At 31.9% G+C, this 25853-nt stretch overlaps 2 protein-coding genes across 7 annotated transcripts in view; one reads left to right on the top strand and one right to left on the bottom strand.

The window, feature by feature from the left end:
- LOC143238019 (cell adhesion molecule Dscam1-like) overlaps positions 1-25853 on the bottom strand; it is a 257713-nt gene that overhangs the window by 54159 nt on the left and 177701 nt on the right. The window lies entirely within an intron of this gene.
- Positions 1735-24008, top strand: LOC143239620 (dynein axonemal heavy chain 6-like). Of its 4 annotated transcripts, XM_076480907.1 has the most exons (4): positions 1735-2109; positions 5847-6001; positions 15350-15499; positions 16517-17173. In XM_076480907.1, exons 2-4 carry the CDS (start codon positions 5927-5929, stop codon positions 16715-16717), a joined length of 426 nt encoding a protein of 141 aa, XP_076337022.1. In that variant the 5' UTR covers positions 1735-2109; positions 5847-5926; the 3' UTR covers positions 16718-17173. The 4 variants fall into 4 exon arrangements, with proteins under 4 accessions (XP_076337022.1, XP_076337025.1, XP_076337021.1 ...); XM_076480910.1 differs by lacking the exons at positions 5847-6001; positions 16517-17173 and adding an exon at positions 23904-24008; XM_076480906.1 differs by lacking the exon at positions 5847-6001.

The following is a 25853-nucleotide window of genomic DNA, read 5'->3' as shown; positions in this document are numbered from 1 at the left end:
TAAGTTACTTAAAATTTCGAATAGAAAGACTTACATTTTCAAAGCAGTATAGTTTTGTAATAAACTTTTCAAATTCCGACTGAAAATTCGTTGGACATCAGTTTGTTTGTTTGTTTGTTTAGAATTAAGCACAAAGCTGCACAATGGGCTATCTGTGCTCTGCCTACCATGGGCTTCGAAACCCGGGTTTTAGTGGTGTGAGTCTGCAAACAAATCGCTGTACCATTTGAGGCTTGGACATCAGTATGAGGACCTTTCTAAAATCTAAATTGTATTTCATTAGGTGTCAATTACCGTATTTTCCGGTTAATAAGCCGAATCGCCGAATAAGCCGAGGCCAATTTTCAGCTCTGAAAATGAGAGTTTTTGCTTATTACCGCCCAATAAGCCGAAGCCATTTTTAAGAAGTGACAAGTTTCTTCAAAATGATTTCTTAGTCTCGTTTCAGCGTCAGCATGCATGTTGTGTGTGATCATTGGCGTTCTGTAGTAAAGCAGAACGTGTCGTATTGAGACAGAGATGGAATCAATATGTCATTCGTTATTGGCTCCACTCACTGTAATTAGGTAACCAATGAAATTCCAGAAACAACGTTTCACTGTAGTTTTAACGTGCTTTGCTGATGGGACAAAATTACCGCCTATGGTAATTTTCAAAAGAAAAACATTTCCTAAGAAGAAGAAATTTCCGAAAGGAGTGATCGGCCAATAAGCCGACCCCCAAAAATCAGGTCCAAAATTTAGGGCCAGATATTCGGCATATTAGGCGGAAAATACGGTAAGTCCTAAAACGTAACCTTAAGAGTATTAGCAATATAAATAATACATTTACCAGATTAAGAATAAAATATTAGTTCTTAAAGCTATAGTCTTTGATTGACAATGTAGTACCAAAGAAACTGCTGTTGTGGCATATAACACAACTCATTAAGGATATTCATTTGAAGCATTCAATTTCACACACACACATATATATATATACATTCTTTTGGGATCACTGGCCATTAATAGGAAGCCAAAGGGTCTGATATTGATGAAGTTCTTAAATTGTTCAGTTACTTATTTTGCTTATGCTTGTGACATTTTTGGATAAAATACATATAATTTTCACAATAAAATGTTATTACTTAAATCTCAAATATTTGCGTATTTTATACAAATTTAATATAAAAACATTTTCACCATTTCAGTGTTGATTTGATAAAAATACACATGTACTGAATATACTTTATATACGTATATATTTGTTTGTTTGTTTTAAATTTCGTGTAAAACTACTCGAGGGCTATCTGCGCTAGCCGTCCCTAATTTAGCAGTGTAAGACTAGAGGGAAGGCAGCTAGTCATCACCACCCACCGCCAACTCTTGGGCTACTCCTTTACCAACGAATAGTGTTATTGACTGTGACATTATAATGCCCCCACGGCTGGGAGGGCGAGCGTGTTTGGTGTGACCGGGATTCGAACCCGTGATCCTCGGATTACGAGTCGAACACCTTAACACGCTTGGCCATGTCGGGCCATATATGTATATATACAGTCATAAACTATAGCAGTTTGTAAAACAATTTTAAAAATATTTATAGCATAATATTTTTACAATTTGAGTTATCTATAATTATATAAGATAACGTGTACACTCTTGCATAATTTTAAAAGGTAATTGTTTTTAAACATTTAATTATTTTCCCACTGTAAATTGTTTTGTTTTTGAATTTCACACAAAGCTACTCGAGGGCTACCTGCGCCAGCTGTCCCTAATTTAAGACTAGAGGAAGGTTGCTAGTCATCACCACCCATCGCCAACTCTTGAGCTACTCTTTTACCAACGTATAGTTGGATAGACCGTCACATTGTAACGTCTCCACGGCTGAAAGGTCAAGCATGTTTGGTAAAAGACTAACCTAGGGTTGGCAATAGGTAGTGTTAAGTCGTTGCTCTTCCGAGACCCTCAGATTACAAGTCGCATGCCTTAACCCACCTGGCCATCCCGGACCGCAAACTGTAAATAATATGATATGATGGTGGATTTGTTAATGTATCTTTGTATGTATGGGAGCTTTCTTAACCATAAAATATTGTTTTTACTGCAAAATACTCTTGTTTTACAGGTAAATATCAGCCATTCTCTTTGAAATTAAACATCTGTTTTCAATTTTCTAACTTTGAACTTCATACAACTTTTGAACCACTTACTTAATCAAATGATATTCTGGATTTTATTCCATAGTATCAACTATTATTTGTATCTTGATAAAATTATTGAAAATGTTAACAACAAAGACACCATATATAAATGTGTTTTGAATCCCATTGGAAAATAATGGTGATGTAAAGGTTTAAAATTATTTAAGTATGATTATTTACACACATTGAAAAACCTTCACTAGTCTAATGTATTTGACTGTGGTGAAACAAGCTAAAAGAATTGGGATCTTTTTTTTTCAGAGAAGTTTATAATTTGTAAATAAGAAGGCTATTTTAACCTTGATATAAGATCTTGACGTGGGCTACCATTGCATTTAACAGCTTATAAGGCTACCTGGCATACAACAACTACAGTAGTGGTTGGAATACTATTGATGTCAGTAGTTTGTTATAACAACAGTTTTTATAATATGAAGTTTGTGAATGCTAACTTAGAAAAGGCATTCACTCCATAACAACTGTTATACAAGTGTTCATTGTCTGTTCCCTAGTAGGACAGAGGTAAGTGTTTGAATTTACAACGCTAAAATCAGGGCTTTGATTCCCCTTGGTGGACACAGTAGATGACCCTGATGCTGCGTTGCTATAACAGAACAAACACATTCTGTCTAATGTGTACAGAATATTATCCACCATCCATTCACCATATTGTCTGGTTGAAATTATTTATGAATGAAATCATTAGATCATTAATGCATATAATAAACCTTTGAAGTCCAAAGTACATGTAGTTTTTTATATTAATTAATGCATTCAGAGGGATTTTATGTTTCTAGCTTGTTACATTATATTCTTAAAGTATATTTGCAATTTTTCTTTATTTTGTTTCACACAACTATTTAAAAGTTGCTATATTTTATCAGAATATGTCACTTTTATGACTGAACCTTTTTATATTTATTATTCAGGTAAAATAATAACATTTAGTCAATCTACAATCTCCTAAAGGTGAAATAAAAATTATATCTGAGACAGCTCATATCCATATGTTTTCATTATCAGCTTTGAGGGTTATTTTTAGGAGTCACAAGACAATGGAAAAATTCCATACATATAAAAAATTTAGTAATGTGTTCCAAGGCCACTGTACAATGTTTTATCTGATTAGACAGGACTTAGTGTACAAACAGTGCTGGTATGTATGTTTTTTTATGGTTATAATCAGCTACGTTTTTGAGTAGTTGTGATACATGCTTTATTACATAGTGGGGTTTAACTACATTGCTTTGGTGATTATATTGTGAATTTTATTTCCTGAAAAAAGGTAATTATAGCCTTTAGGTGTTGATGATCTTCCTTATCTGGTAAAACATAACTGGAGTAATCATGTTGTATATTTTGTTATTCAGTGAGGTATGAGTTTAGTGCATCATGTAGTCATAGAATTTGATTTTGGACCTTTTGAGATGTAAATGCAATGTTTTGTTATCATGAAAATTGTAGTCAAAAATAGTAATATCAAGACGTTTTCAAACATTTGTTAACTTTTCATAAGTCTATACAATCACTGTCTTCAAAAATCTTCACTCATGAAAAAATATAAAGGAACTCAACACTCACAGTTTTTATGCCCCTGTAAAAGTGTTTTATGTGCATAACATCAAGGTCATAAAAGCAAGAATTTGTTTATCCATTTTAATACTACTAAAATACTAGGGTATAAACATTTGATAATTTTTTTAGATTTTGTAATGTCATTAAAACTTTAATTACTTTTCCATTATCTACAATTTTACCCTCTTGTAAGTTACAAAAAACAATGTGCTCATTACCTTTGAAGGATTTTCAAAATGACAGGGTTTATAATTTTGTTGTTTTCTGACAATAATTATATTTGCTCAGGCTGCAATCTAAGAAGTGATGCACTAAATTAATTTTGGGTCTCCTATATTGTGCTTATAAAGAACACTTAATTATGAGTTCTAATAAAAATTGCCAGGTTTATCAGCAGCTTTACTTAAAACCTTGTAGCTTAATAATGGAAAATGTCACTACCACAGCAATTTCTTGGATATAAAATATGGCAATTCTCAATCAGGTCTTCAAAGAAATCTATGCAGTCTTGATGACATTCCATAAGCCCTAACATAATGTGATTGGGATTAACCTGTTGCCGCTTGCTCGTAATATCAGCAGCAGGTTATCACAGAGACTTATTGTTCTTACCATACATACACAGTAAATGCCACTGAAATAATGGGCTTTATGTAATTTCAGATTACTGTACCTATTTGAGCAGCTATTTTATACAGGGTGAAATTCTAATGTAGGGTTAAGAACATAAAAGAACAGACCAAAATGATCGGGTCTGATTGTAAGCACTTACCTGTAATAGCAGATTCATTGCTTCTCACTTTAACCCTCTGCCTCTAGAAATATTTCTTGAGATGTCTCTGAACCAAATAGTTTGGAAATAGCAGATATTTTATTTTTACCTAAAAACATTGGATGAATTTTTATTTCTTAAAAAGTTATAGAAGTTGCTGTTTAAGAGATGTTTTCTTGTAGGAAAGACAAATAGTAAGTTCACTTGCGTACGTTTCAGTATTAAATGATAAAGAGAATAAAACAAACAAACATGCAAATCAGGTACATATTGTAATGATGTAAGGAAAACACTAGGTAAAAAATTAAGTAAAGAAAAACAAAATATAGGAGTTTGAGAGTGTTTACAATAGGATAACTTATTGTTTAATTTTAAAAGTATAATAAAGAGAACAGACTACTAAAATTCATTATTGCACTGATAAATTGGAATAGCTGATGCAGCTCACTTACCATTTCAAACAATACAATAGTCCTCTTCCCCTAGATGGTTGGTGTTTAACCTTCCAGTCCTCTTTACTTCAAGATTGATATCTGTAATGCTAAATATTTAGTTCTTCAAAGTAGTGCATCTTTCTTCTTGATCATTTAGTAAAAGTGTGAACAAAGAAAGTAGGCTCATATCAAGAATTTCAACTTGCATTCTTTGTCCAGTGAATAAGGTCACCTCATTACCTTTGTTCACTGACAGCAATGGTCATCAGACATTTTCAGTCATTATCATACTTGGTCAACCAGGAATATTTTAGTTGTAACCCAGTTAACCTGGATTCTATATACAATACTAAAACATACCTAGGAGTTTAAGAGAACAGAGGATAAAACAACTAAAATAAGGCACAGTTAATAAATTTCTGGACCTCATATTGCATTCAAGACATTGTAAAAAATCAAGAAGTAAGATTGAGGCATAATTGTTGATGTTCCTAAGGTCTTCTAGACAATATATGTTAGTTAATCATAAGGAAAACAAGATTTTAGGTTGCATGCAGTGAAATGCTGAGTAAAGAAGAGTAAGAAGTGATCTTATGAAAGCTTATAAGATTATCTGGGAGAATTGATAGGATAAAAACTTCTAATTTCTTTGTGATTATTATTATATTGACAATAGGATGAGTGGATACATGTTCAATTACATGAGCATGACTTTGATGTCTTTGTAGAATGTTTTTAAATAGCTGTTACATAAATTACTATATGTACCTCATGAATACATTTTCCATATACAGGGTGGCCCATAAGTCCCTATCCATCCATATGTTATTATGTTATATTCAATTACACATGTATTATAAATTTTTGTTGTTTTTTTCAGAGATATATGGCTGATGTAAGCCCATTTACACTTGAAAATGTGTCATAAAACATGGTGTCGCATAATATTATGCAGCGAGAATGAGGGACAGCACACAGATATACTGGATACATAAGATGTATGGATGGGTAGGGACTTACAGGCCACCCTGTAGAGTGAGACAAATACTATCTATTTGTATTATATTTGATACCTTATGAAATGTTTTAATTGGAACTGTTTCTTTTAACCTACCATATGGTCCTTAGCCTAATTATTTTTGTATGCATGAACACTGCATGCAAAATCTTCTGGTAAATGACTATGTTAGATTGTGGTTTTTATTATACATGAGTCATGGTGCACTAATTGATAGTTCAGACATTTAACCAGTTTCATGTCAGTGGTTAACACACAAAATGTTGCTTTCCCTTGGATATTGTAAATGGAGAACTTGAATAGATTTACCTGTTTCAGCATGGGTCTGTTTGACTGCTCACATGACATCTTTGTCTTTACTCACTTACAATTTTGATACTAATGACTTTTAATGTAGTATACATATCTTTAAAACAAATGACAGACTTTCAGTGAATGTTATAAGTGTTTCACATTTAAAAAAATATTTTTAGTGAAGTGTTTTTAATAAAGTAAAAAACAATTTTTCTTTGAATATATTGAGTACTTTTGTCACTAATTTCTGTGGAAAGTGATTTGCATCTTAAGACTAAAAATAACCTTCATCTAAAAATGTCAAATTTTATTTGCTCTGTCTTATATACAATTGTTTGTTTTTAGTAAAACTTTATATTTTATGTTATTTTCTTCATACAATGTTGGTCAATTTGACCTACCTCCTGACCACCAAAAATTAGAAAACAAGAAAAATTGTGATAATTGAAGGAAATTGTCTACCTTCTAATATTATTATTGAATGCTCATGGAGAACTTGTTTACATGTAATACTTTTGTGGTGATTGTGTATAAAGATATCTACTTTGTTAGCCCTTTGACATCCTGTTGCTTAAGGTGTGCATGTCACAATGTTTTACAGAGTTATGTTTAAAGTTTAAATCAAAGACTTTATTGTCAATATACACAGATAAATTTGGTATAAAAACATAGTTTGTGAACACAATTTTAATATTGTATTTGTTTAAAGTTCTTATTGTTAAAAATAAATAATTATAAAATCCTAAATTTTTCCTGGTATTAGAAGTGTTACATTTGATCTCTAAGTTCTTCCTCTTCTCTAATTTATTGAACACCCCTCCAAGAAATAGGAAATGTCACACAGACTTCTAATTATAATATAGACAAAGTATACTTTTTATATCTCCCATTGTTATTTTCCTACAAACCACAAACTAGATAATCAGACCCACCTATCGCATTCCATCTTTCACAAATACCAATAGTTCTCTTTAATGTTTCATACAATATTATTGATACCCAATAGAAAGCTAAAGTTTTAATCTATCTAATGATGAAGTTTGTTGTTTTCTTTTCACAGCACTATCTGTTTTGTCGTTTGAACTTGTAGAGCTGAACTGAATTTCTTTAAGGATATTATTATACAGTTAGAAAGCTAGAAAATTATGATAATTATAGGACAGTGTTTTCTGTGTGTTATTATTCTGTGTCCTTATTTGCATTAATTGTTGTATCAATGCTATTAATATGTAAAAAATATAACGTTTTATGACAAATAAAATAAAAAATGAAGAAAAGACCAAGGCATGTACTTTATTTCATGTTTTTAATGTTTTTTCTTTATTATTATAACAGTAAGTAAAATGTAAAAATAGAAACTTGTATGATAAAGTAAAGAATACAAGAAATTCTTTTTAACAGAGTATGTTTGTGAGCAGCTCATGTATATATAACATATATTTATATAATTTGATATGTTAATGTTCATTGCATATCTGTTCAGGGATTTACAACTTGTGTGGTATAATTATTAGTTACACAACATTCAAGGTACAATAAACAATAAAATATAAGCATCTCTGTACTGTTACAAGCTATAAGGTATTTAAAATAAACAGTTCTAGTACCTTGTTACAACTTTATATCATTCTAGAATAAAAAAGGGTAATTTATATTTATTTCGTAATTTTATATGGTGGTAACAAGGTAAGTTTAAGTTCACCAACCCATGATATGTTATGGTAGATAAAACAAGAAAAACATTGCAAAGTTTTTCTGAAAAAAAGTTACATATATTTAGAAAAAGTTAGTGATTATGCAAATAAAGTTTCAAAAGTTTTAGGTAAAGAAAAGTATTTTTATTTCGACATGGAAATCACTTTACATTTGCACCATTAACCCACCATCTTACTCCTTATATTTATGGACAAAGTTTTAATGAAATTCCTCAACTGAAGATTTTAATTGTTTGTTTGCAAAATACTTGTTTACTGTATACCAAGTTTTTTGAAATCACATAAGGTACTATCATCGTTATGGTGCATATACATTCATAGTTACATGGTGGTTACAAGCTTATGTTAAATATACAAAACCAGTTATTGAAGTGTTAATTTCAGTGTCTGCTTTATAATTTCTGTATCATTATTCTTCTGTAAGCCTCTAAAATATGGCAACAAACTTTGATTATAAGAGATTTTATTTTAGTATTTCTACTTCTAATAAAACAGAAACAATACATTGAAAATTTCTGTTGTTGTGTCATGGCTTAAGGTGTATCTTTGTAGTTTTATTTATTTCTTATGAATTTCAATTGAGTTTTCTTAATTTTTACAGAATGTTTTTTTATTCATATACAGCTATCATCAGAATTACCATACCTTTGTGAATATTTAAAATAAATTGATTTCACAATTAAAGGAAGAGACCCAATAAGAATCCATTGTATTTATTAATGTCCACTAGGTGGCAGCTGTCTTGTTTCAGGTAAATCAAAAAAAAATTATGTCAAATACTTAGTGAGCCTCTTTTTAAGTTAAATCTGGAAAAAAATGTTGTGTACATATAATGTTCAAGAGACACACAAAAAGTGGTGACAAAAGAAAATTAAAAACTAATTCTGAGGGTAGTTTTAATGTAGTTGTTTTATTCAGTAAAACTTTTAATTCACTGTTTAATAACATTTCCTCCATGCAAGAATGTGTCTCTGTATATATATATGTAATCCATGATTAAACATTAAAACAAAAGTAAAATGATAAACTTTAAAACAGTAGGTCTTAATGAACTAAAAGTTTGTATTTCTGTTAAATCTGAAACTAGAAGTTATTATGAACCTGTTTACATTAGGTAATCTGACTTACCCTGTTAACACATTTATAGTTTTATATTTGCTTCAAGAACAGCACTGCTGTTGACAATTTCAAAAATATGTGTAATTTTTCTAAATACATTTGAAGGGTGACCTTTTGAAAGTGCTCGGGTTAGAGGGTTTTTTATCACTTTATATAGCTTTAAGCATTTATATTACTGTTCTATATATTGATATATAGAAAATTATATATTTTATAAATTGATATATAGGAAGTTACTGTGTAGAGGAATTTGGTCAGATGGTAAGTGTATAAAACCCATGAGACTATGGGAGAAGTCCTACTGGTCAAGAAGCATCCAGTGAAGGAAAATCATGTGCACTTGACCAAAGGATTCCTGAAAGAGATAAAACCTCTCACACAGAGAGAGAAGAAGGTAAAGCCTTCCTGACTTCCCATTCTACTGGGGGTAGTAAAGAACTTCTCCAACTTTATGAGAAACCCAACTCAAGCAGCTTCTTGAAGGAGTTTGTTTGTTTGCCTTGAAGTTAAGCAAAAAGCTACACAGTTGTCTACCTGTACTTTGCCTGCCAGTTATTAAAACCCAGTTTCTAGTGTTATAAGTTTGCAAACATACGGCTGTGGCACTGGAAGACTCTTGAAGAAATAATTAAATGTGGGTTGCTGACTTGGCCCAAAAAAGTTAGTAGTAGCAGCCAGTTGACCATGTAATTGTGAGTCTGAAGGCTAAGTTAGTGAAAATGGCATGCAAAAGATCATACTTCTTGACAAAATATGAACTGAGCTGAAGAAAGACCAAATGGCAGTGCCCAGAACTGTAAGACAGTACTATTGTGGATGAACCAAAGAAAACGATGACACAATGGGGCAACTGAGATGTGAAGATAGGTGGCCAACAAACTGAACTTGGTCATTCAAAGTTCTGAGGAAAAAAATCACTAAAATGAGAGGTAGAATTCCATGGTGAAGTGAGGTGTCTCCATATAGGTATATAGTCAAAACAGATCTTTGATGAGTTTCCAATATTCCATATTTTTGGATAAAACAAATAAATGAGAGTAAAATCCCTGTTGAGTGGGCATAGAGGATCTTGAACAAACTCAACAAAACAAATGGATGAGATACAATCCTGAGGAGGAAGGAAAGAGATCTGGGAAGTCATGAAGGGTAGCCAAAAAGACACATAAGTAAACATACTAAGAGAAAGTATTCAATACTAACAAATGAACATAACATAGAACTTTTAGTATTTACAAAGTAAATAAAAATAGTAAATCTAGAAATATACAAAATTTTGATGTAAAATATAAAACAAAAAATAAGGTGCAAAATCAATAAAGGAAAGCCAGAGATAAAAGACCCTTCAGTATGAAATATAGAAGTCCATCCAAATAACCTATAACTCAAAGGACATAAAATCAAATCAATTTCAAAACCATGGAAGAAAAAGGCACCCAGTTAATAATAACAGTTTTCACTTAAATCTATTCCCAAATTAGATGTGACTAGTAGTAAGAAATAATAATTGATCTTTAAATGTAAATTTAAACACAGGTAACCTAGATGGTGTAACAGGTTTACCATTATACATTTATTTTAATAACATGTGTTTATTATAGTACAGTGTTTTTTTATGCATGTGAAATTATTCATTGTTCACTAAGATATTCTTGTTGTAGCAGTCATCAAGTCCTATTTCACTCAACTTTTGTCAGTCATCTGTGTTGACAAATGCAGGCTAAATGAGTCCTTTAAATTGGGCTTCTATATTCAAGGATTCCAGCTCAGTCATGAATGTCTGTTCTTTTCCCATGTCTTTTATTATTATTACATGCAATTTTCAGCTGTACTACACTGGTCTCATGTGACTGTTTAAGAGCTTGTCAGTCATCAAAAACACTTTGAAGTAGAGTTAAAACAGTACTTTAACACTGATTTTATGAGCCTCTATGGTTCTTTTGTGGTGATTGCCATTAAAAATCTGAGTCACTGTCACACTACTTATAATTTTGTCACCCTGGCATTTCAATCAGACCTTGATATTAACACTTTTCTCTGTCTTTATTATATGTTTTATAGGGGCTTTTTACAAGGATTACTTGACATGTATTCTCAAGATGGCTGGTATGGGTATTGAAAATTTAATTAAAATATAGTACAGAACAATGTTTTGACCTTCTCAGGCCATTTTCAGGTTAACAAAGAGAGTTTGCAACTACACTAGAAATATTATTCTCTACTTTATTTTAACAAAAGTGTTAATACCTATACCAGCTGTCTTGAGAATACATTTTTTACTTCAAGTGGGTTTCTCATCATCATAAATTATATTATATGACCCTTAGATTATCTGTAATTAGAAAGCCTAATGTTACTTGATCACTGAATCAATTCTTAAATAATTTTACAACAAATACTACATTCTGTAAGAATCATTTTACTATAGATAAAACTTTTATTGACATGGAAATAATGCTAGCAACAAATCTTGTCAATAAAACCACAGTGTTCTCAGGGATGCATTAAACAGATGTCATATTTGACATGTCTAGTTAGTAAAGCTTAACAAATCAGTATTTCATTATGTGTGTGACAGGTTCTTGTCCATAAATTGTGGTGACATATATGTCGACGTTAATTGTTATTTTTCATTTCCATGCAAATGGTATCAACTTTGAATTTCAAAATGGATGCCCTGAACATTAATAGAAAATCTGGCAGTAATTATATTGTGAATCAGTATGCAATTTGGATAATTTTTAGATATTGTTGCCAAGAATCTAGCCAGAAAAATATCAAACCTAGAATTTGCCACATCAGCAAGAAATTATAAAATTTTGTTTGATATAAAAATGAGTTGTTTTCCAGTTAATGCTGCATTGCAATTTTTCAAAATTTACAGTAAAGTAGTTAAGGATGTAATCAGTTTGGTTGTGCCTGAATGTGGATTAGGTTGTAGTGAACATTTATTCTATGATAAGTATTAGATAATGATTACCTAATATGTATTCAGTTTTATTCTCAGATGAATTTTATGAAAGTTTCATAAATAATACAGCCATGTTTACAGAACTTGTAGACACCTTGAGCTCCTTTGTTTTCTGTTTTCAACCCTTATTTGCTTAACTTTGTTCTGCTGGCTTTTATTAGAGAACTGGAATCATCCTTTCAGGCATGTTATTTTCCTTTGATTAATACAGTTTTTTTCAAAATGTAAAGCTGGTTCAGACACACAAATAATTATTTCATAATGTTGAGAAAATCAGAACCTGTAATCATGGACATTCTAAATTAAATATTTCAAACCAGTTTTTGAAGTTAAAGTTAACAATAACCATTTCTTTGTTTAGAATTAAGCACAAAGCTACACATTGGGCTATTTTTGTTCTGCCCACCACGGGTATCAAAACCCAGTTTTTAGCAGTGTGAGTTCACAGACATACTGCAGTGCCACTGGGGTGCATTAGCAGTAGTAAATTGTATCTGAATTTGAATACACACACTTTAGGTTTTCAAGAGAATAAAATTATTGCAATCCACATTTACAATGCCTGCATATAGAATAACTTATCAACTATAGCCTCAACTGCTGGTTCAAACAAAGATAATGCCATTTCTTCTTGGCAGCCTGTGTCTTTTGCCAAGCCACCTGTGACAGGATGAGACTGTAATGCTTGGTCTGTGAACATATTGTGCATAAACAGTATAACAATAGATAAACCACATCCAGCATTTCTTCTGGTGTTAAAAATGGTTCTTATAATATAAACACCAAACCAAGCTATTATTTCCACCTGAAAAGATAATTACAGGAATTTTAAAAACAAAACACTCGTCTCAACTCGAGGCTTTCTTATGTAGATAAGTTTGTTTCAAAATGCATTTGAAAATGAAAAATAATTTCCATAGTTTGGTGACAATTGGAAAAGCATATGCTCTGAATAAAAGGAAGGATATTCTGTTGTCAGATGACACACACACAAGCTGATCTACAAATACGTAATTATATACAATATTTTATTGTTCACCCACAATATTAGTTTATAATAAGGTTAACAGAATTTTTGGAAGCAACTGGTACATTATAATAGTTACAAAAAATAGCAGTATTATTTTCAAACTTTTTCAGTTTAATTTATATAACTTTGCATGTGGTCCAATATGTTAATTCACTAAGATTGTATATATAAGTTCATTAATTTGACTTTACTACTGCATTTCATTTACACATATATATGTAATTAAGTTACAAAATGCATCACAATACAAATAAATGAATTAGTGGGGAATCTCACTTATTTTATACTATATTACTATGGGAAATCAAACAGTGAACAGATAGCCCATTCTATGTCTTTGTGCTAAAAGAAACATTTATTATATATATAAAAAGTAACTTAAAGTATTGTTACATCATCATCATGATTACATACATGATTTAAAACTCTGTCTGTAAGAAGAATAATAAGCTTTGGATATTAAAATTGTAACAGATAGAAGATATGGAAGCAGGCATAAATGTGACGAGAGAGTTGTATGATTGAATGGACTCATACAGTGTACCAGTTCCACCTGAGGATATTGCTGGATATTCAGTGAGGTTGATTATTATTTGTCTTATAAGCCACATGTGTACTTTTATAAACGCTGTATTAGCACATTAGTTAAGTTGATGCATTTCTTTTAAGCTCAGTATGCAATTTGATAAGACTCCATACTGATACATTCAGTTAAATACTGATTAACCTTAACCTCAGTATTTATTTTTATGAAGTTTCATGTCAGTATCTTAATGAAATTGTTACAATTTTCCACTGGGATATGAATAAATTAGTAAAAGACTGTTAGATCTATATCTAAAGAAAATATGCACTTTGAAGTCTCATGTTTATGGAGGTGTTAGAATATTATCTTTCATTTATAACAGAAATACTGTATTGTTTCTTATGAAAAAAAATTGTGTGATATTGGTTTTGATTATCATCAAGCATTAACTGTGATCTAGTTTTTGAAAATAAAGTTTTAATTTCTATACATCTGACTTAAAGGTTCTGTGTTGAACGAAGCAGTTCCATCAGAGAAGTAGGAGCCTAATACATGAGTCTCTCACATTAATATGCATACCACCACTTCTGAATTCTGACAAAGCTTTGCTTGAGTATTCTTGACTGAAAAGAAAAAGGATAACTTGTATAATTTACGTTTGCTTTGTCTTCAAACTGACTGTGATCTCTTGACATCTGAAATTGTACATAATAATTGAAACTGCATTTTTTAATATATGCCTTTAAGAAAACAAAGTGAAAGAAAAAGAGAAAATCTTATGTTGATAACCTTAAAACGTTTTTGTCCCAGTGAAGAGAGCATTCATGTGAGAATAGAAATAAGGTTAGAAAGAGCAATGCTGAGTATGTTAAACAAACCTTAACCATTCATCCAGCCAAAAAGAAGTATGTCACTTGAGCCAGATGGAAGAAAACCTATATCAAAGATAACAGCAAAAGCTAGGAAATGTTGAGAGATTGTCATGAAAAAGTTACAAGAAGGATAGGCCTAGGGCTCAATCACTCTTGAGACTTAGTACAAAAAATGCTACAAGAGAAATATAAAAAGTTTCAAATAAAAAGATTAGGAGGTAGAAATGAGATCACCAATAAAGTAAGGGAACAAATTAGGAATGAATAACATTTCAGTACTTGGTGGTTCTTGACATGGTGCAATCTAAAAAAGTTGGCATGGTCATTGTTCTGCTTATTCTTTGTGTTTTACTGTGAACTTTAATCCAACTATAGATATGAGTTGGGTTTTATTAGTGACTAATTCTATTTAAACGTCAAAAAAATTCAAAGGAAAAAATTAGGAAGTAGGAATGGAGCACAAAAAGTAAGGAAACAAGGCATAACTTTTAAAATAATTGCTTTTAACACTTTTCTTATGGAAATTAAATAATCATTAATTATTAAATCACTAAGGAAGTTAAATAATAACTCTTAAACTAAACAATCTTGTATATCCAACGTATTTACTTGATTTTTTAATGTCGTGTCCTGTAACAGAAGACTGCCTCATTGGAGCAATAATTATTTTACAATGTAAGAATACTCAATCTGTATGGTAAGTAAAAAGGAACAACCAAAAATAAAAGAAAGAAAGCATAATTAAAAACTATATGTTATCCTTTAGAGTAAGATTTGTTATTTCAGGATTGATGTGTGTTTGTAATCTAACTTAGGATGTTGTTCATGTTTTTTTTTATAGGCTTCAGGTGGTTTGCTCTGTCACTTGCAGAAAACTATCAAACATGAATCATCAGAAAGACAGACATGTATAACAAATTTCAACACATCACTTGTTAAGGATATTGATGAACTTAAGCAAGAGGTGAAAGAGTTAAAAAGAGATGTTGAGGTAAGAAGGGTCAGGCATTGTTACAAAGTTGTGCATGCTCTACACAGTATGGTTAGTGGTGCACCATAAGCGACAGTCAATTCCTATTACTTAGTTGTAGCCCAAAGGTTAAAAATGAATGCTGTTGACTAGCTGCTTTCCCTCTAGTTTTTCAATTTAAACATTAGAGAAAGTTAGTGCAGATAATTGTTTTGTAGCTTTGCATGGATATCTGAAATAAAAACCAGGAGAAATAAATTTGTGCAGATGTTTTTTACTTAGTAAGACAAGTCAAAAAGTAAATATTACATGTACAGAAAGTCTTTTCAATTCTCTTAGTATTATCTTGTGTGAAGGTAAACATCAAAAATATTCTCGAGATTTGTCAGTTCTATTTGCTTGATAAACAGAAAGTACTAAAACAATATACATAGTTAAACAGATATCAAGCACAAACATTCATCTTTCCATCACAGTAAGGGCTGTTCTTCTCTTACATGCTATGTTACTGCTTTTATACTGTTATATGTCCTTCATCTAATAAGCATGCTTTGGATGATACAAATGTTATTATTACAATGAACAAATGAAATATGTTTGACAAAAATGTCACTTTTTAAATTTTTTTATTGAGTAACCCAGAATATGACATTCAAATTCACACATTCTTCATGTCATATGTTGTAGAACTCAAGATGATTTTTAATGTAAAAATGTCTGTTTTTAATTATTAGGTTTTAAAAATGAAATATTATGGCTATAATATCATCAAACACCTTCTTGGTGTTTCTTATATTATATATCAATCATTTTCATAATATCTCTATCTGTGTCAAAGGGAAAGAGTGGAAGTGTGTGTGTTGGCTGCCTAAAGATAGTTTTATGTTAGTATGTGTGATAGTTTTGAAAATGTAAGAGTCATTGGCAAAATAAGTTCTTGAAGTATTATAATTTTCTTTGTTGTTTTTAACAAAATAAAATAAAAACAATTGTTTTCAAAAACATTGTAGTTATTTTTGTGGAATGTATATATTTTAGGAGTCATTTCTTGTGGACGTGAACTCTGATCCACAGAAAGTTACAGACTTACTTTCTTCCTTGGCTGTGAGGTTAGAACAGATAACAGGACAGGCGTCCCAATATAAACAATACCAAAGAGATCTTCAGGTTTTAAATTTTAGAGAAGAGAATGCTCACAATTATAGTAAAAATGGTAGTAATGAAAATGTTGCAGTATAAAAAACTTGAATAAAAGTGTCCATACGTGAAATTTGAATGTTTTAGTTTCTAGAATCAGACACTTTGATATTTTAATTTCTCAGAAAAACATTAAACAGTTAAACATAGCATAAGCAATATCAATTTTACAGTTGTTTGGTGTGTGTGTGAGTTGTGATAGTTCATGTGAGGTTAATCAGCTACACAAGTATTGGTATTTCTGCTTAGTCTATTGTATCTTAGAATTGAAACTTTATAGCCTGCATTCTCATATTTATTTATGCAATACACTACTATTTTTACAGCATCATTTATCAAATTTGGGTAAACACTTAACAAACCAGCAAATATGATTTTTTTCTCTTCTCATCTCCACCATAATAAATAAGTTCAATGTTTACTTTATTCTTTATTATTGGTGTATTAATGTTAACTTATTCATAACAAAATGTATATCACCATGAAATCTAAAGTTGGGTATGGTTTACATAAATAGCATAACCACTATTCCATGCTTGTAATGTGTTTCATCATTATTAGCATTTTATTTGTGCACTAATGTGTCTTAACATCAATGGTTAGTGTAGAACAAGAAAGGTATAAGTAAATGACAAATAGCAAGAGGTGCAGCATATACCAGGTTATTCTATAAATAATGTCCAAAAATTTAATACGGAAAGTGCATAATCATTTCTGTCTTTGTAGAAGGCTTTAATGACTAACTATGTTGTAGAACATGTATAAAAATATTCAAACAAATAAAAGAAACTAACCCAACTCCACTTTTTCATATCATTAATCAAATAAACACTTATGAAGATGGATGTGTCTGGGGAGCACTTTAGATATGTAATGCTTTATGAGTTTGAAAAAGGCAGTAGTGAAGCAGAAACTACCCATAACATTCAAGGTGTTTATAGGAGGTGTTAAAACTTGGAAAATGGGTCCCTCATGATTTGACAGAAGCCAATCTTGGAGCAAGAGTGGCTATTTGCACTTTTCTGCACTGCACTCTTGTGAATGTAACTCACCTTTTTTTTTGGGTAGAATAGTGAGTGGAGATGAAAAAATGGATATTTTATAAAAATGTTAAGTGCTACAGACAATGGCTCAGTACAAATAAAATAGTTAAGGCACAACCCAAAATAGGAAAATCTTGTTAAACATTTGGTGGGATATTGTTGGTGTGATTCACTTTGAGTTGCTGCCACTCAATGTAGCATTTACACCAGACCTCTATTGTTAACAGTTAGAGCACTTGAATGTTGCATTGAAAGAAAAGAGGCCTGCTTTTATCATTTGTAAAGGTATTGTGTTATACCAGAATAATGTATGATCCCATACAGTAAGGATCACATCTGCAAAGATTGAAGAGCTGGACTGGGAAAAACTTTCACATTCTCTTTATTCTCTAGACCAGGGGTGTGCAACAGGCGGCCCGCGGGCCACAACCCGGCCCGCCAAGCCATTTAGTGTGGCCCTAGTTGTTGTAATCTAACCATGTGGCCTGATCTGTAATCCAACGCAAATGGAATATTTTTAAAAGCATCGATCCTACGGGATTCCCAGGCTTCGACTCGACAAACTTCTAAAATTATCTTTGCTAGAGAGGAGCAGGCCGAATTCGATTGGTCGGCCTCCTTAGGGCATGAATAGGTGACGTGCACTAGCACTATTGTCTACGACTCAACGTCATGTCCTGAACCTCGCCTTCGCCCACTGGCGACAATTTTCCCTAACCTCTGCTGTCCGTCATTCATTATTGGTGAAACTTTTATTACCTTTTACAGTTACTACAAGAGATTGAAGGTAAATTGATTATTGTTAGCATATTGTTGTGACTTTACTGAATTTATTAAAATTTTTGCTTTCAGATGCATCTGATTCTATGTACAGTGTGATCTCGTTATTCGCGGGGGTTACGTTCTTTACCCTCCCGCGAATAGCGAAAAACCGCGAATATTGGATGCAGTTTTAAAACGTATATGTATGCGATTATATACTATATGAAATGCTTCCCAAACACTAATGATACTTATACTCATTGATGCAGTAATAATGTAGCAATATTGCATACTGTTATGTATTTCACTAAATTGTACCGTGCGTTACCGGGCTGTGCTTTGCCGTTTGCGTTGTTGGGGAAGCTGAGGCAGTCAGCCAATAGCAGTCCAATCTTGTTTGGTGAAGACGACAATTGATAAAAACGGCTTGATTGAGTAAATACAACAGAAATCTCCTCGAAAAGCCCTTTCAGTCTCTGAATGGCGAACCGCGAATAGGCGAGGTCACACTGTATTTTGCTATTCTCAATTAATTTAAGTACCGGAAGGCTATGATCGGATGCCAATTTAGAAACATGTGTTTCTGTCCATAAGAGGTTCCATGTGTAAATAAATTCTATGTTTTTTTCTACTTTGCTATTTTCGTGAGAATAATTTTTTGTTTTGATTTCAGGGCTAGTAAAATGTCAGCAGTTAAGAAACGAAAAATTGATGATGAGGGAAGGTTATTCAACAGTGAATGGTGCACAAAATATCTTGTTGTCCCACATAATCAAGGTGTTGTCTGCCTGTCTGTCAAACTACAATTGCAGTCATGAAAGAGTACAATATTAAGCGACATTACGCAACTAAGCACACCTCCCAGTTTGATGAAATTGTTGGTCAGGCACGAAAGGACAAAATTGAACATTTAAAACATCCATTGAAAAGCAACAAGGTGTTTTTACCACTTTCAAGAAAAATTCAGAACTGGTGACAAACTGAGTTTTAAGCTTTGTGAATGTATGGCAGAAAAGGGAAAGCCTTTCAGTGATGGAGAATTTATTAAAATTGTTTAACAATATTCACAGAATATGCATGTCCAGAGAAAAAATATTTGGTGGAGCAAACTAGCCTTTCCGCTTTACTGTCTCACGCAGGGACAAAAGATCTTTCAGAGGACATCAAAGAAACTTTGAAAGAGAGATTGAATTGCGTGAAGCTTTCAGTCTGGCTTTTGATGAAAGCACTGATATCAATGACACATCCCAACTTGTCATTTTCATCAGAGCTGTTACTGCAGGCTTTGATGTTTTCAAGAGTTTTTAGATATGGCAAGCCTTTCCTCCACAACCACAGGACAGGATATTTGTGAACAAGTGCTTAAGGTTGTAGAAAAGTTTGAACTGAATCCTTATAAATTATTTGGTGTTACAACAGATGGTGCTCCTTCCATGACAGGTAGGACAAATGGATTCACCAAGAAATTTCTAACTGCAATTGGAGCACAAGACGTAGTTGTAAGCCATTGCATTATTCACCAAGAGAGCTTGTGCACCAAAGTTCTGGATTTTGCAGAAGTCATGAAAAATGTCGTCCAATGCGTAAATTATATTCGAACACGAGGATTAAATCATCGACAATTTAAAACTTTTTTTTAGATGAGCTGGACAGTGAGTATTCAGATGTTTTGTACTTCTCTGCTGTACGTTGGCTTAGTAGAGCTGCTACTTTGAAGCATTACATTATAACCTCTTTCAAACTTTCACTCACTCTTTTTGTAGATGCAGTCTGTAATCCTATTTGCCCTGCCACTGATTAGCAACAGCATATTGTGATGTTAAGTAATTGATTAGCCAGAACACAAAGAAGATAGAAGATTTTGTGAGAATGCAGACAAAAACAAATACTTTTTTTAGCTAAAGGTGAACAAATGAATGATTAGGTGATGGTATACTGTTTGGTTGTAGGACTATTGTGTTGTGATTTATTTGCTTGAATGAGTGTTGTTCCACTAGTTGTTGTTTTTCTAGGGTTTCAGTGTTTTAGGCTGATTCCCTTCATCAGGCAGTAAAGAATATGTTGCAGTATAATATATATGAATAATATATATACATACTGTATTTTATATTGTGTCATATTAACCTATCAATAATTATTAACATATCACTTAACAGTTCGTGTGTAATCTAACCAGAAAACCTAATTATCATAGTTTTTTCAGTGTGTGCTATTTAAGGTACTTTCCAAACAGTTCACAACTATTTACAGCTGTTCCAGTTTTGATGTATGTGTTGAAAGTTTTAACATCTAACTTCAAGTTGCTTCATCAAATACATTTAATATTTTGTACTGCTGCCTTGTATAAGATGAAATATGGAATATAAAAAAAAACTGGAGAATAGAACATTGGAAAATATCCAGAACAATAAGTTTTTATTAATCAGTAATGAATCACCAACCAATAACTATAAAAAATTGTTGGACGTTTTACTTGATTATCTTGCCCATAAAGCTAAATATTTAAGTGAAACAATGAACCATTGAGTGTGATAAAAGCTGATATTGAGTCCTTGTATAATGAAAGTGTTAAGCTATGGGAAAAGCAAAGATTTATGCACATGGTAGAACATAACATTATTTATAGGACTAAAGAATGTATTAAAGACAAGGTTATAAGAGGTGACCAAACTTCTTGACATAAATGGGGTTGTCAGCACATTAAAAGGCTGTGATAATCCAAGTTTTTTTTTGTATTTCTTTAGCTCAGAGTTGGGGCCCGGCATAACCAACTATGTTAAGGCATTCGACTCGTAATCTGAGGGTCACAGGTTCGAATCCTGGTTGCACCAAACATGCTACTATTCGTTGGTAAAAGAGTAGCCCAAGAGTTGGCAGTGGGTGGTGATGACTGGCTGCCTTCCTTCATGTCTTACACTGTTAAATTAGGGACGGCTAGCACATATAGTCCTTGAATAGCTTTGTGTGAAATTCTAAACAAACAAACAAAGCTCAGAGTTGGACTCAAGATTTCTCATGTATTGGAAAAGTGCTCTAATGTCAGGTTTTTATGTATGTGGGCCAGATTATTTACAGTAGGCAATAACTTTCAACAGTAAACAAACAGCACGAACTCTACTTGTTTTAAAATAATGTATTAAAACAAGTCAAACATGTATACAAATGTTCAGTATACTCGTGTATTGCAGTTGTATTCAGTGCTTGAAATAATTGTCCCTTTTTAATCATAACTCCACACAAGCTGGTTTATTTACTTTAGAACATAGTTTAACAAGATACATTATTATTGTCAGAAGTTTTCATAATTAATAGAATGACAGATTTTCAACAGAAGACAATTTTATCCTAACTCCATGTACACATATTCATAAAAATCTTGAATCACACCTGTGGAAAATGTATTTTATTTGTCAATAACCTTGTGTGTATATAAAGCATTTTATAAATCTTTTACAAAGATTTGGTTGGTTAAAGTAGTGGTCGTACACAAGGTTTAAGGCATCATGAAAAATGTGATGAGATGTTTCCTTGAAATTTGTGTGATGTTTGGAGTCAGTAATCAATATGTAACTAATATTCAGGACATAAAAATAAGGGATAATGAACATATCATTATTGTTCCACCATTATCTGTAGTCTCGTACCCACTGTTCAAAAACAGTTTTTCATTTCTTTAAATTCCTGATCATTTAAGATAGTTTTGTAGGCTTTTTATACAAATTTGAACATTTTTCTAGCTGTCTTAAGCATATGTGAGAAACAAAAAATATTATTGAAGCCTGAACTTTGTTGTGTATTGATTTGTTCAAGTCATTAAAAAAATTAGTATTACGTGTATGATTTTTGTTAACATCAAATTATGTACCTTACTTTAAAATAAAATTGTTTAGTATTAATATTATTTATTTTAAAACTAGTATATTAATATTGGATTACTGAGGGTTGAATTGTTGAATGTGATATAGCTTTTTTTGATTCAGTTTTTAACATACAAAATAGTAATATAGATTATATAACAGAATTTAACAAATGCCGTGACTAAATTAAAGTCTTACTATTTTAGAAAACCTTTTACATTATGAAATAAAATTACTGAAAACTATTATACTTTTAAATTTGCAATGCATGCTTGAAACAAATATTAAGAAAGAGTAAAAACAGTTAGCTGTGCAAACTTCATGGTATATTTTATGAGTATTGAAAATGTAATTTAAACAATTCAGTATGTATCATGTACAAAAAATTAAACACTGGTGTAGGATTCCAGATTTTAAAGGCCATTTCTTTTAGCTTAGGATATGGATAATCCATCTAAAATGTTGCTTGTTCTGCCTTCCCAGCTTCTGTCCTTTGAAATTGTTTTGTAATTTAAATGATTCAGCAGGTATAACATGTGTAAAAAAAAATTAAATAATATCCATGAGGATATTCTTGAGGTTACCAGGAATGACAGTTTCGAGTGGTTGAAACAGTTGAGATACAACTTGGATGTGTATGCTGATAACTGTATTGTTAGGATTTCAATATATGAGTATAATTATAGCTATGAATATCTTGGTTCTTTTCCTTGTCTGGTGGAACACTCCACTCACTGTAAGGATCTTGTTTAGCTTTTCTTCTCCTTTACTGTAAGTGCTAAATATAGATACTTATTTAATATGCAGTCCCCCCTTTGCTAGATACTATAGTCAAATGTACATCCTTAGGGTCTCATTCACTGTGATATATAATTTTGTTACAGAATCAGTAATAGATACATTCCTCCAGATGCTTTCTTATTTATATTAAGTCTGCCAAAACACTGTAGCATAATTAAAATCAAAAAATAAAAGTCCAGATTAGGTTGTTTGTTCTTCTGTAATAACAGGCCTTTCTAACCAACATTTAAATGTGTATAATAGTCTTCTGTCTGTGTGTGTGTGTATGTTTTTGAATTAACTTGCCTTACAACTTGTTGAAAATGCACCTTTAAATAATTTTAATCAAGTAATATGACACCAAATGTAAACTTTTAACCAGTCTGAGCAACATGTCTTATCAAAAGTATGCAAATAAATGGTTTGCATTATGAGTGGCAGGTATATCATACAACTAAAAAGATAACCAATTGATAAAACAGATATGACATTGAAATAAATTATTATTAATCCAAAATCTTTATTTTTTGTTACTAATATAATGCATTTTATTTTTCTTTGTTAGTTTGTAAATCAGAAGTTAAAGTATTATAATATATATGTGATTTTCTTAAGAGTTAACCTGTTAATTACACTGTAATAAGTTATAAAGAGTATTCAAAGTGATGTACCCATAATCCACTGAAAAGTGATATAAGATAACTAACGAAACCACATTTTACATTTTTGTCTCTGCAAACGATCGCTGCTACTTATGTATGATGGGTGCTCTTGAATTAAACTTAGGGGAGCAGCTACTGGCCCTGCAGGGACTGGGAAAACAGAAACTATAAAAGATTTAGCCAAGTCATTTGCAGTTTGGTGTGTTGTGTTTAATTGCTTGCTCTGAAGGAATTGTTTACAAAGTAAGTCAGTGAGCAATGCTCAAAACTTAATTTCTAAAATAAGATGATACCAGATCCCTTTTGAAGTGGGATATTTCAAATTTTGGAAGATAACAGTTTAAATGTTACTAAAGGTACTATTTGTGGTAAGGCTGGAAGATAGGAATGTAACTGAATATGTTAGATTAATATCATTTTGTAATGTGTTTGAGACAATTTTGAAATTAATTATAATGTTTACATTTTAGTATTTGAAAAACAAATTCCAAAATATGTTTTATGATAAATCTGATAAAAATTAAACACAGCCAATGTTACAGTTACTCATATGTTTTTCATCTCTTGATGTGGTTGTATGATGGATAATTATGTTCTGGTATCATATTTACCTTCTTCTCACAAAACTAGCTGTTCTTGTTCAGTGGTACCCTCTATATAAACACTTTTTCTTTATCCATTTCACAAGCCTTCCACTCCTCCTTCTTCCTCTATTGGGAAGTGCAAGATTCCAACATGTATCTCTTGTCTTGTAGGTCATCATGCATGAACTCTTCACTAGCAAGAGTATGATATAATCATGTGATACATGTAACTTCCTCTGCAATCATCTACTGTATTATCATTCCTTGGTCAGCAGTATTTGAGCTCAGACATGCTCTTTTGTTTGTTTATTGCTGTATGTGTGATTTTGTTTTTCTCATGAAGTAGTTATTTTTTGCCTTAATTTTATCTCTTCAACCTGATTCTTATATTCATATTTATCCCATACCTTTTGTTTTTCCCATACTGTAGGACTTTTACTTTCCCTATTCTTAACATTCTTATGCTTTCTTTCTAGATGCATCACCGTCCCAGACATCTTACCCTTCCAGATTGGGACATTAATGTGGTTCAAATTTCCTTTACCCCTGTTTAACCCATTTTTCTCATTTTCTGTGTTTAATTTTTCCCTTAAGTCATATTTCCTTTTTCTCCTATCCTGTGGATGTTAAAGATCAGATTTGTTTACCATTGAAGTTTCACTTATCCTTTATCAACCTACCCATATTCTCCTTTATTCAGATTGTTTCTTTCTCTCAAAGACTTTGGCAGCTTAGGGAGGGATGTTCTTTCTTTTCTTCTATTCCCATCTTTGTTTTTGACCAAGATTCAAATGTGCTTCTGTGTCTGGTCAAGGTTCTTCATTCTTATATAGCCTACACTACTAACTTGCAGGGAACAGTTTCCACTTCTTTATCCTCTGACAATCCTCCACTCTTCATATCTTTCACCCTCTACTCTTACCAGTTGGGTCTACTCTATGGTTTGGTTGGCCTATTCTTCCCTACCTTCTTCCTCCCAGATATTGTTCTCTCAATAAATTTGACACCTCACTTTTTCCATTGATTTTCATCTGCATTGTCCAGTGGAGGAGAATATGCAATCTGACATATGAACTATTACCTGTACAGGTTCATCTCTCACTATCTTTATCATATCATGGTTTCCTCCTCACTGGAGTCTTGTGTACCACTTGTGGCTGTTATTCAGTCTTTGGTGCAACTCTAGCTGGTAAGTGTTTATTCATACTTTCTTTCTTTATTTACTTTTTATCACTTGAATTCCACTCTGTGGTGAGTGATGCCTGACAAGATATTCTTGACTCTAAATCCACATTGTACAGCCATGTCAACTTGCACTTTATCTTCCATGCTTTGCATGCTGACTGCAAAGATGTGGTGCTACACACTACACAAGATTGTTTAAACGTGAATAACTTTGCAGAATTTTGCTTGGACTGGTAATACCCATGGACTGTGTGGGTAAAGCAGAAGGAGATTGTTGTCCATGCCTAGAGGGAATAACTTGTTAA

The sequence above is a fragment of the Tachypleus tridentatus genome, chromosome 13 (genome assembly GCF_004210375.1).
Source record: "Tachypleus tridentatus isolate NWPU-2018 chromosome 13, ASM421037v1, whole genome shotgun sequence".
NCBI lineage: Eukaryota > Metazoa > Arthropoda > Merostomata > Xiphosura > Limulidae > Tachypleus > Tachypleus tridentatus.
Note: the sequence above shows the minus strand (reverse complement) of the source record. Positions and strands in the feature narration are given on the sequence as shown.

Excerpts from the sequence above, each read along its gene's own strand:
- LOC143239620 (XM_076480906.1), top strand. The coding sequence starts at position 2,017 with ATGATGGTGGATTTGTTAATGTATCTTTGTATGTATGGGAGCTTTCTT. Across the intron at positions 2,110-15,349 it reads AAAATACTCTTGTTTTACAG|GCTTCAGGTGGTTTGCTCTG; the intron begins GTAAATATCAGC and ends TTTTTTTTATAG. Across the intron at positions 15,500-16,516 it reads AGTTAAAAAGAGATGTTGAG|GAGTCATTTCTTGTGGACGT; the intron begins GTAAGAAGGGTC and ends TATATATTTTAG.